Genomic DNA, 11,440 nt, shown 5'->3' on the forward strand with positions numbered 1-11,440 from the left:
AAATAAAGATGCCTATTCTTGCAATGATAGTATAGATGATTGGTGTAGTACATGAGTAGTAGACCATTGTCTGATTTCAAAAGGGACATATGGTAATCAATCAAAGATTGTAGCTGACAAATGATATGCTACAATATTGAACATACATAATGTAATTTTCCCATTACACCTTTCTCTTCTGAATGAGTAGGATACATTAAAACGTTATGATGTAGGCTAAGCCTACTAGTCTGAAGACAAGTCGTTTCTAAACCATTCTTTATGGGCAAGTTGTTGTAGTCAATGTGAGGACATTATGACATTCCTAATAAGGCATAGTTCTTATTTCCTGCATGATGATCAAAGCCCATTGTTTACATTGGCCATTCAAATGGGGCTTCAGCGTCCCATGTTTTCCCCTCATCCCAGTACAGAGGATCTGATTCCCGCTCCCTATGGGAATCTGTTGAAACTTGGCAAAAGGCCATAGCTATAGCCAAATCAATTTTGATTAATCCAATTACATTGATATTTGTATGGGATTAACAGCCGGTTGTTTTATGGAACGGGACGCTATATTCAAAGAAGGGGTGGGGTGGGGTAGTAGACATATAATAGCAGCTGTCAAAATGATGGTCTTTAGCGTCAGAGGATTATGAATCAAATATTACACATGCACCAACCCGTGCTCGCCCCTTTCATATTCAGTAGGTTAACATGCCATGCGAGATTTGTGAACGGGAAAGTGACATGGTATATATGTTTGTGATCGTCTGCAGCCCACATACAGCGCTGTCTGTGCAGCGCATATGCGGCCTGATGAATCAAAACAGGTGCCGTTACAGCTCCATTTTGAATTTCGATGGCCAGTGTGTGGTTATTTTGTGAAACTATGCAATTTTCCGCAAATTCCGCTTGTATTTGTGCTTGCGAAAGAATTCAACAATTCCCAGTTGTAGACTATACGCATCTCATGAAGACTGCAAAATCGTCAACAACAACGTAGCCTGCCAGCCAGCTGTAGCCCGATAGTAGTGGTGGCACTGGTCAAATGAAACGTTGAATGGGACTGTGATTGGTGAAACAATGTAACCCACTTCAAAGAGATATCAAATCGGTCGGATACAATTGATTCGTAGAACACACACAGACGCCAACAAAGGCCCTCATGCTTGCATTCGAACCGATGCTGTTTTCCCCTCATACACTCACCTCTAAACGCGTCTTGAGATTTATCCAAGAATCTGCAGACGCGCAGCAAGGAATCAAATTAAATTCTCGTCGCTGTCCTCATTAGAAGTAATTGAAGCGGGTATCCAGCTCTACGGAGGAACCAGAGACTATAATCACGATCACATTAGTTGAATTTCGGAAGCGCAGAGACTAGAGAGAGGTCATGTCGATCGAGGATCGCCTGGCTTGAGGAGCACAGGAGGGCACAACACAAGATCCCTGTGGCAGCAGATTCCAAAATGAAAACACAGTCAGTCAGGATGCAGGGCTGTCTATCGCCGATACGCCGCGGTCAATTCATACGACGGAATCGTGTGCCGCCACCACCACATCAGAGGGGTGTAGTGGAAACATGCCTTGTAGGGAAAACACACGGGCATTATTATGCATCAGTCACTGACGACGAAACGAGAAAGCACAGATGTGATAGGGGAGCCTGGATTACGCCGTTTGCGTAGCTAGGTGATGTCGAGAATGGCGTACTGCCGTGGAATAATGGGAGTGTAGCCCTATGAGTGTAGCTCAGTGTACGCACGTTACAGCAGGCAATAGGCATAGGCATAAGGCATCATTCACTGCTGAGAGTTACGCCATTGAGGGGTCAGAAAGCAGCGCTCGAGCGCTGTTCATGCAGCCCTGGAGTGTGACAAGCAGGACTTTGAAATACATTGTTTTCAACGAGGGCGGCGCAAATAAAAAAAGCAATTTTAGGCATGATGTGTGCGACATGTTTTAAAGTATTGTACAGTATCAACTAGTCTCAGAAGTCTCTGTAATGTTTATGCTGTACTATTACAAAAAAACGATTTAAAATAAAGGGATTTAAGATCATTAAAGCTGGGCTGTTGCCCGAGTCCAGTTCAGTGCATTCTGCCAAGTGCCAGGGCACTGGTTCTAACTTTTTCATGTCAAGGACCCCCAAATTGAAACCTATGACCTATCAGCCTGCGGACCATGCGGACCCCCATTTGAAAAGATATGCCAGGGACCCCCATAAGAGAAGACTTTTACGGCTCTAGCAGTGATTCTCAACCCGTTTAATTTCAAGGACCCCCAGTTTGACATGCATTAGTCTACGGACCCCCATTTAATGGCATTTCTATCTTGGAGACCCCAATTTATATTGTAACATCAATGTTAATTTAACTGTGTAGCCTACAAATGGAACCAAACGGACAGGTCCATTTGTTCACTCTGAGTTACAGACCCATAAGGGTCCATTTGGTTCCAAACTATCATTTAGCCGGGGACCCCCTGGAACTTCCTCAAGGACCCCTGGACCTTGGACCACTTTGGGAACCACTGCTCTATGGTCACTCTTGACCATGATCTTCGCCAATAGAAGTCTATGTAGAAGAGCCGCCATTGGACTGGCCCCATGAAGTGAACGGAGTTGTCGTAACTCTGTCGTGTTTCAATGGCTCTGGGCATCACCCGTTCACAATTGTGTAGACTTCTTACGCTGTTCGTTACAGTTGGACCCAAATGTTTGGACGGGAATCACAGGATGACACCAAAGATGTGGTGGTGTAGCTGTAGCCCATTCTACTGTCCGGTCCGTCCCCAGTCCCCACGGGTTCAGTGTAATAATATGAAAGGAATATGACCTCATTCTGACTCAACCCATTAAATGCTCAACACAGGAAATACATTAAACAGCCATATAAATGTTTGGATATTTATTGGTCAGTTTGCAGAGAAAGATGAAAGAAGGGGACAGGCCAATTTGTTCAACATAGTAAAAAAGACAATCATCCCACTGTTGCCACAACTCAAAGATTCATGACATTTTGCTCAAAATCACAACAGCCTTGTATACAATTAAGACCAGACCAATGATACTGATGTAGTGATTTTAACACAAATGAAAGAGCAATTGATTGAATGCACTGAGTTCGAACACACACACACGCACGCACGCACGCACGCACGCACACACACGCACGCACACACACGCACACACACACTTATCTACCGCTTCTTTTTGCTCTCTTTCTTTAATTTCTGGCGAATCTGAGTAACGGGTCCTTTAGATTTCTTCATCTGTTCAGCAGTCTTCCCATCAGTGGCCTCGTTTGTCTCCTCCTGTGGACCAAGACACATTATGCTTTAAACCTCCTACATGCAAACACAAAGATTAACACATTAGTAAGATACAGAGTAGTATTAGTTAGAATTAAGTTAGCCTTGCCGAGCCTCATAGGGCAGTAGCCGATCTCCTGTTCTGTAGTGTGAGGCAGCTTGATGTACAAGTACACCCCCTGGACATGACACTAGTCGAGTCTTTGGTATGACTCATTTAGTTGAAAACATTAGTTAGTTACTGTGATTATTACTACAAAACGTACATTAAACACTTTGTAGAAGCCATTTAGCTGTTTTTTGTATGTAATTATTATGATTTCCGTTTATTATTTTAGTCTATTCGGTTTTGAGATAATTATTTCAATAATTGAATTTAATTGATTAGTTCACTGAATTATTGGCTGATTGACACCAATGGCACGCCTCCCCAGGCCTAATTGACAGAGCAGAGAGAGCATATCAAGGCTGGGGTGATTGGGAATGGTTATGCACCTGGGTGGAAATACAGCTTTTACCAGGCCAGCCAGGAGAATGCCACAGAGAGAAGCTGTTTGTTCTGTAATGCACTTTAAAAGCGAAGTAAATATGCAAACAAAAAATAATTCAACTTGTGGACAATGGTTTCTTCTTGCCTGCGTACAGCCGAAGTCTGGGTGCATCAGTGAGTTTTGTCTGTTTGTTTGAAAGCTGACAGAGCCACTACAACTTTAGACACTTCGGCCATTTGAAAATAGCCGATCTACAAGCTCACAATGCGTCGCTTTGCGACGCATTGTGAGCTTGTAGATCTGCTATTTACACATCGAAATGGGACATTCTGCATAGTGTGTACTTTCTATTTTTGGTACTTGAAGTACATTTTGATGCCAATACTTTTGTGCTTTTACTCAAGTGCATTTTGAATTCCGCACTTTTACTTGTAATGGAGTAGTTCTACATTGCAGTGTTGTACTTTTACTTGCACTGCACAATGTGTACTTTTTCGCCCACTGCCTTTTGGCTGTGGGAGGCACCTGGTGGCAGGAGCAGGATTGAGGCTCTTCCTACTGTTGTATCAGCAGGATACAACAGCAGTGACGGAACACAGGATCAATGTGTATGGGGAGGGTTTTTTCAGAAATTAGGCTCTTTATACTCCAGGACCTGGCTAAGATATGTATGCACTTCATTTAGCGGATAATATCTCAACTGTTCTTGGCTAATATGACCGCTGCGAACAACTTAGGAACTGTAAAAAATGCTCTATCCAAAAGGACCACGCCCTTTTTAAAATAACCACCACTTAAAACATGCCTCTATCTTCTAAACTGTTGGAGCTACAGATGTTCTGAGATGCTCAAAATGTTCAGAATACTCAGACCATATGCACACGGCGGTCATCTTTCCATAAGTTAATGGCAGGGTGGAAACTAGCCACAATTTGCCAATGACCGCCCATACATCCAAACAGACAAAGTCTTATCTAATTGTATTAAATTATGTCAAACTCACCAACATTGCACCTGTACGAAAAGCTTATCCTCTTTCAATCTGCGAAGTGTTTGTTTCATAAAAATCCATAGTAGACATGTTATGAGCTACTTTGTCAAGAAATTCCTTGCAGGTGATTTATTAGAGTTTGTATAAGCGCTCATTGAATAATCACTCAACAGCCCTGCGTACCACCTGTTTTGAATTTGCACATAATGCAGGAGGCAGCAGGATGTTGCGTTACTGAAAGGGAGCGCTTCCAAACTCCAACACTTAGAAAAAAACCACCTGCAAGCAATTTCTTGACATAAAGTAGCTCATAACATGTCTATGGTGGATTTTTATGAAAAAACACTTTGGAGATAGAGAATCATTCAAGCTTTTCGTACAGGTGCAATGTTGGTGAGTTTGACATAATTTAATACAATTAGAGATAGGACTGTCTGTTTGGATGTATGGGCGGTCATTGGCAAATTGCGGCTAGTTTCCACCCTGCCATTAACTTGTGGAAAGATGACCGCTGTGTGCATATGGTCTATTGAGTATTCAAACATGAGTATTCTGAACAATTTGAGCATCTCAGGAAATCTGTTGCACAAACAGTTTAGAAGATAGAGCCTTGTTTGAGGTAGCTGTCTGGCGTGGTCATTCCCGGGTATTTCGCCCCAGATTTTTTCACAGTTCCTAAGCTGTTTGCAGTGGTCATATTAGCCAAGAACAGTTGAGATATTCTACCGCTAAATGAAGTGCATACATATCGCCAGGTCCTGGAGTATTAACATTACAACCAGTCCTGGACTTCAATTATTTTTGTCATAGGCCTATATGGGTGTGCAGTGCATGACCCGATTGTGCAGTTGCTTATGAAGTTATGAACTGGAGTACACACACCACACACACACATTTCCTGCTCTGTTCTTTGACTATATAGAAGTGTCTATTTGTACGTCTCTAAATGTTTTGATGAATTGAACATGGTGGACCCTCTTGTAAACAAGTGTAATGCTTAATTGGGTCGTCCACTCACAGTTAACAGTCTTTGTATTGAGTTTGTGCTTGAAATGTACTGTAATTCTGCAAACTTGTAGTTACAGATGTAGTTACAGATGTAGTTACAGATGTAGTTACAGATGTATGCCAAAACACGTCTATGTGCCAAAACAAAGGATTATTCCCAGTGACACCCTTTTAATGCTTTTGATGTTAGTATATTTTTTGAGGGGAGCTATAAACGGCTATAGTGTGGATTCTGTCTGAACACAAACATTAAACGCCATTAACAATGGATGGGCAAATCGGTAATGTATGTCAGTGGGAACCCTTGGCCAATAAGGGACCACCATTCTTGATGACAATGATTAGAGCGCCCCATCACTTCACACGGGTGTGATTTTTATGTCCTCTTACACTCTCTCACACACACACACACACATTCTCTGGGTGTCTACGCTGTCTACCTGTTCATGTCCCTTGGAGGAGTTTGGGATGAGAATAGCCAGGATGCAGATCAACTGGAAGATGGCTCCCAGGAAGAGTCCATAGCGCAGGAGGCTCTCTAGAAAGGTCGGTTCGGGGACGTCTGGAGGGGACAGGTCCAGTTCTGCAGACATGATGGTTCTGCTCCGTTGGGCTTCTGATGCATATTTTGTAATAAAAAGTAAGACGGCAAAAGGCTCATTATTGTGAGCATTTTTAATGTGCACTATGTTGTTTACTGCCACGCATGCTTCAGAATGTATCAACACTGACGGTCACTCAAATGTTTCCGCTATGTTTGTAACAATCTCCCATAGAGTATAATAGATAACGTATGAAAACACAACTTACCCTGACGGTGTTTGCTTGCCTTTGTAGCTAGAATGTGTGTATCAAATTAGACCAAATGTGAAAAACAACAAGGGAAAAAATGTATGTGTGGGAAAGAAAACCAAGGAATCAACGGGGAAAATATCCATGGAGTCGGAAATGAGGTCATGTGCATGTGTGATCCATCCGGTAGGATCGCAGCTGTTCATTGGAGGGACGCGTCATTGCACGCCGTTCCTCCTGCAAATTAATCTCTTCTCTTTGTCTGCTGCATCTCTATCCACAAATTGTCATAGTCATACATGTTATGATACAGGACTCGGAATGTGGGATTTCATACCAAAACACTTTTATTATTATAAATCAGGGGGGGGGCAGCAGGCATAGTATTATTATTCTCAGGTACGAGTCTGGACGACTATAATGGAGAATGAGATATATTAAAGTTGCCCTGTTTAATATGAGCTAGCCTCGGAAAATAACCGCAGGACGTTTAAATATTATGCGGCTTGCCTTGCTTTGCAGCCTTGCACATGCAAAAAATGTGTCCACAACCTAAGGTGAGTCGTGTGTTCCTACACGGAATTGTTTTTGATGATGCACACGTACGGCGATGGCAGCATGCGGAACAGTGGATTTATGTCCAGAAGAAATTGATGAAAAAAATGATCCAGGTGCTGCGCCTTATGGCAACTTCATAAACTATTACACATTTAATCCACCCGAGAACCGTCTGAATCTTATTCCCGCGACACTTCTTCAGGATTTGGGCTATAACGCCAGCTATCAGCCCACACTGATCCTCGACGTGGGATGTAATTCAGGGGTATGTGTTATGTAAACTGATCATGATCAGTTATTATTTATTTCTTTATTGTCTCCACCAGGCCGAAGGCATGGGGAGAGAGTATGTTTTGCACTCCGTGTGTGTGTCCGTCCGTCCTTCCGTCCTACTCTGTTACCAGCTAATCTCCGGCACCGTTAACCCGGTCGATGCCAAACTTTGCACACACACTCCCTGGATGCCAACGATGAACCTCTGCCCCACATTTTCCAGAACGGCCTGTTATAGCGCCACCATGAGGCAGCTTTTCACATTTTTTACCTAAAACTGCACCGATCTGCGTGAAACGTTGCATGCACACTCCCTAGAGGCCAAGGACAAACCGTTGACCTGCATTTTCCGCATCTGCCTTTTATAGCGCCACCAGGAGGCCGACTTTTGTAAAATATCAAAAAAAAAAATTTGATATTACTTTTTTGATTGATTGATTGAAGAATTTATTAACAGTTTGCAGAATTACAGTACATTTCAAGCACAAACTCAATACAAAGGCTGTTAACTGTGAGTGGACGACCCAATTAAGCATTACACTTGTTTCCAATAGGGTCCACCATGTTCAAATCATCAAAACATTTAGAGACGTACAAATAGACACTTCTATAGACAGAACAGGAATTCATCATAAAGGAGGTAAAAAGGGAAAAGAAACATATACAGTGAGGGAAAAAAAGGGGTGGGCGGTGGGGGGGATTCACGTTCAGCTCCGTTTATTTGTTTGTTTTCCTTGGAGGAGCTGCGTTGGGTCCCCAAGTCGGCTCCGTGGCTCCTCCAGATTCTGTCCAAAAATCTCACACATCGTTACACACTATCTCTATGGTCATGTGCTCAAGTCGGATCTGTCCGATATTTCATATTCCATCCTAATTGGCTATAATTAGCTTTCACAGTTTGCAAGATTGCCCCGTTTTGAACAAAAGCCTCAAATCATGAACGCAGCATGCAATTTATGTGAAATCTTTCACACATTTTCTTACTAGGCTGAGGAATATATCCCACCCTTTTCACATTGGCCTGTTATAGCGCCACCAACAGGTTGATTTTTGCAAAACACATTTTTTGAAAAAAATGCCTCAAAAACATGTTTATATTAATCCTAAACATTTTGCCAAACATCTCACACAGTCCTATCCTCTAGTTTTTATTAATTTATTTATGGGGGGGGGGGGGGGTGGGGGATAAATAGACATGGTCACTATCATGGTGTCAGTCAAAAAATAACTTAGTTGAGGTGCTGGAGTAGAAAGTGACATCAGAAAAACCAATAAAGGCTCTTCATCAGGTCAAACTTGATGAAGAGCCTTGGGTCGAAACGTCGTCGATAAATTACACTGGAGCAGATGAGTGTGCAGGTAGCAGGCTTATTTTTTTTCCCAGTATCATGTCAGTGGCATGCCACCACGGTCAGTATCACAGTTAGTCATGGTAGGTACACAGTATCATGATCAGTGAGGTTTTTACTATGTAGCATGGTGAATTGCGCTATTCTGAAAGTAGAACCAAATTAAAAAGTACCAGAAAGACTTGAGTGCTGTCTATCTATTCTTTTGTTATTGTGTTTGCTTCACTCTATTCTCTCCATTGTGTAACAGGAACTGACTGTGGCTTTGCCCGAACATCTGAAGAAGGCCTTGTCTGAAGGAGGAGAGAAAAAAGCAGAGGGCAGTCTTCTCCACATCTTGGGCTTCGATCTAGATGAGAGGCTCATTCAACGGGCTCAAGAAAACAATCCCCTGCCTCAGATCATCTCCTTCGTCCACCTTGATATCACCAAGGACAACAGCCAGAGCCGTCTGCTGTGCTACGCTGAACAGCATGGGTGCTCCCGCTTCCACGTGTGCCTGTGTCTGGCCGTCACCATGTGGGTCCATCTGAACCACGGCGACGAAGCCCTGCTGGAGTTGCTGTCTCGCCTCGCCTCCATCAGTGAGCATCTCCTTCTGGAGGCCCAGCCCTGGAAGTGCTACCGCTCTGCGGCCCGGCGGCTCAGGAAGGTGGGCCACTCACAATTTGACCACTTCAAGACACTGAAGATCCGCGGGGACATGGCGGAGCACGCCCGCGCACATTTAGAGAGCTGCTGTGGCATGGAGCTTGTGCAAAGCTTTGGCAACACCACGTGGGACCGAAGGCTATTGCTATTCAAACGGAAGTGAAGCTTATTTTATACTTATGTTGTGGTTGTGGAATCTTTCCTTAAACAGGTCAGCTGTGGCTTGTTGATCTGATTTTTTTAGTGACACTCTGGCGATAAGCGTAAGATGATGTGATGATACTATTTACCGTTGTCAAATATTTTACAAATAAAGTGGAGAAGCATGAAAAGAAAGTGGGACATTTTAGATTAATCATATATGTGGTGATATGTGGTGAAAAAAAGTAAAATGCTACTTTAACTTTGCAGGGGGCCCAGTCAGTAGTGTTGTCGCCTCACAGCTAGAAGGTCCCAGGTTCGATTCTATGCTGTGGGTGTGTTCTCTCCCGTGTCAGCAGTGCCCTCACAAAAACATGCAGTAATGCTGGTCTCTATACTGTCTTCCTCCTGGTCAGCCAGGGCATCTGATGGCGTGGGGCACGTGTTAGTCTGACATCCCAATAATCTGACACCCCATAAATCAGACTACCTTAGAGCTAGGGTTAGGGTTAGGAGGATTTATGGGTGTCGGAGTATTGGGACGTCAGACTAATTCTACGCACCCGCCTGGTGGAGGGGAAAGGAATTGGTTGGAATAAAGGGATACCGTATTTCACTTAAACATTGTCCTTTAATCGTCTACTCAGGGTTATGTGAACACCCCAGACAGTTTACGTTGGTTGATTCAGTATTTAGATGTTTGAGTTGCCCTGCCCTCTCCAAGCCTGTTTTCCTGAGTGGTGCAAACCACTCCAACAATGAGCATGGTTACTATGGTCACTGACATTACGTCAGACCACACCTGATCAGGCTATATAAGACCTTGCACCACTCAGTTCACACGGGGGTGATTTTTTTAATTAATAATACATTTTATTATTCACAAATCTCAAAGTGCTACAAGCAGAAATATTCAAAAGAAAAATAAGAATAAAAACAATTAAAACATTCTGTGATCACCTGAACAGCTAAAAGGTTAAAACAAGCACACAGGGCATCTTACAAATAAAGTTTATTTTATTATTATATTATTATCTTAAGTCCAAGAAGGAAGGTCTTTAGTCTCTTTTTAAAAGCATCTACGGAGTACGGACTGGTGCTCTCAGGTGGTCGGGGAGGGCATTCCACAGCCGAGGAGCAGCCGAGCAGAAGGCCTGGTCCCCCATGGTGCAGTTTGTTTTTGTGTGCTTTTGAGTGTGTTTGATGTACCCGGGTGGAGGCTGGGGGTTCAATGAGTTCCTTTAAGTAGGGGGGGGGGGGGGGGGGGGGGCGTTGCTGTGGATGCACTGATGGGTGAGGAGGCACACCGTGTATTCTATCTTGAAGGAGACGGGAAGCCAGGATCCTAGCAGCACTGTTCTGTATGTACTGGAGCCTCTGCATGCTCTTGCTAGGGATCCCGGTGAGAAGTGCGTTGCAGTAGTCGAGCCTTGAGGAGACAAAGGCGTGGATGAGTCTTTCTGCATCTGGCAGGGTGAGTGTGGGACGGAGTCTGGCTATGTTTTGGAGGTGAAAGAATGAAGTTTTGCAGGTGTTTAATATAGGGGGTCCATTTTTACACCCAAGTTGGTGACTACAGGTGAGAGGGGGAGGTCTTGGCTGGAGAAGGTGATGCTGGTTATTCAGGATTTGACCTGGTGTGGGGTGCCGATGAGAATGGCCTCCGTCTTGGAGCTGTTGAGTTGAAGAAAGTTGTCGGTCATCCACGCCTTTATCTCCTCAAGGCAGGTGGTTAATGTGGATGATGATGGTGATGAAAGTGACGACGGGGGCAGAGGGGAGTGGGATAGTCCTGAGGTATTATTTTTTAATATTTATTTTTAATAAATTGGAAGTGGGTGGGGCAGCTAAAATTAATATTAAATATCCAAATACTGACTCGAGGCAACTTA

At 43.6% G+C, this 11,440-nt stretch overlaps 3 protein-coding genes across 6 annotated transcripts in view; 1 reads left to right on the forward strand and 2 right to left on the reverse strand.

The window, feature by feature from the left end:
• LOC306929165 (proto-oncogene tyrosine-protein kinase Src-like) overlaps positions 1-1,431 on the reverse strand; it is a 32,066-nt gene extending 30,635 nt beyond the window's left edge. For both annotated transcript variants that reach the window (XM_079509584.1, XM_079509583.1), the window contains exon 1: positions 1,192-1,431. The gene's annotated coding sequence lies outside the window, so the exon portion shown is untranslated. The remainder of the gene's footprint in view (positions 1-1,191) is intronic.
• Positions 1,432-2,876: 1,445 nt separating this feature from the next.
• On the reverse strand, positions 2,877-6,815 carry manbal (mannosidase beta like). Of its 2 annotated transcripts, none has more exons than XM_079509533.1 (3): positions 6,595-6,815; positions 6,225-6,397; positions 2,877-3,297 (listed from the first exon to the last, which is right to left on the reverse strand). In XM_079509533.1, exons 2-3 carry the CDS (start codon positions 6,375-6,377, stop codon positions 3,184-3,186), a joined length of 267 nt encoding a protein of 88 aa, XP_079365659.1. In that variant the 5' UTR covers positions 6,378-6,397; positions 6,595-6,815; the 3' UTR covers positions 2,877-3,183. The 2 variants fall into 2 exon arrangements, with proteins under 2 accessions (XP_079365659.1, XP_079365658.1); XM_079509532.1 differs by having other exon boundaries at positions 6,225-6,400; positions 6,595-6,811.
• Positions 6,816-7,100: 285 nt separating this feature from the next.
• bcdin3d (BCDIN3 domain containing) lies at positions 7,101-9,589 on the forward strand. 2 transcript variants are annotated; one of them, XM_079509531.1, is made up of 2 exons: positions 7,101-7,247; positions 9,007-9,589. In XM_079509531.1, exons 1-2 carry the CDS (start codon positions 7,107-7,109, stop codon positions 9,568-9,570), a joined length of 705 nt encoding a protein of 234 aa, XP_079365657.1. In that variant the 5' UTR covers positions 7,101-7,106; the 3' UTR covers positions 9,571-9,589. The 2 variants fall into 2 exon arrangements, with proteins under 2 accessions (XP_079365657.1, XP_079365656.1); XM_079509530.1 differs by having other exon boundaries at positions 7,144-7,399.
• Positions 9,590-11,440: the final 1,851 nt, after the last annotated feature.

The sequence above is a fragment of the Electrona antarctica genome (genome assembly GCF_951216825.1).
Source record: "Electrona antarctica genome assembly, chromosome: 9".
NCBI lineage: Eukaryota > Metazoa > Chordata > Actinopteri > Myctophiformes > Myctophidae > Electrona > Electrona antarctica.

Bases quoted from the DNA above. Each gene is read 5' to 3' on its own strand.
- bcdin3d (XM_079509530.1), top strand. From the start codon at position 7,187: ATGGCAGCATGCGGAACAGTGGATTTATGTCCAGAAGAAATTGATGAA. The intron at 7,400-9,006 runs GTATGTGTTATG...ATTGTGTAACAG, and splicing joins ACGTGGGATGTAATTCAGGG to GAACTGACTGTGGCTTTGCC.
- manbal (XM_079509533.1), bottom strand. From the start codon at position 6,377: ATGTCTGCAGAACTGGACCTGTCCCCTCCAGACGTCCCCGAACCGACC. The intron at 3,298-6,224 runs GTAGACAGCGTA...CTTGGTCCACAG, and splicing joins CCTCCAAGGGACATGAACAG to GAGGAGACAAACGAGGCCAC.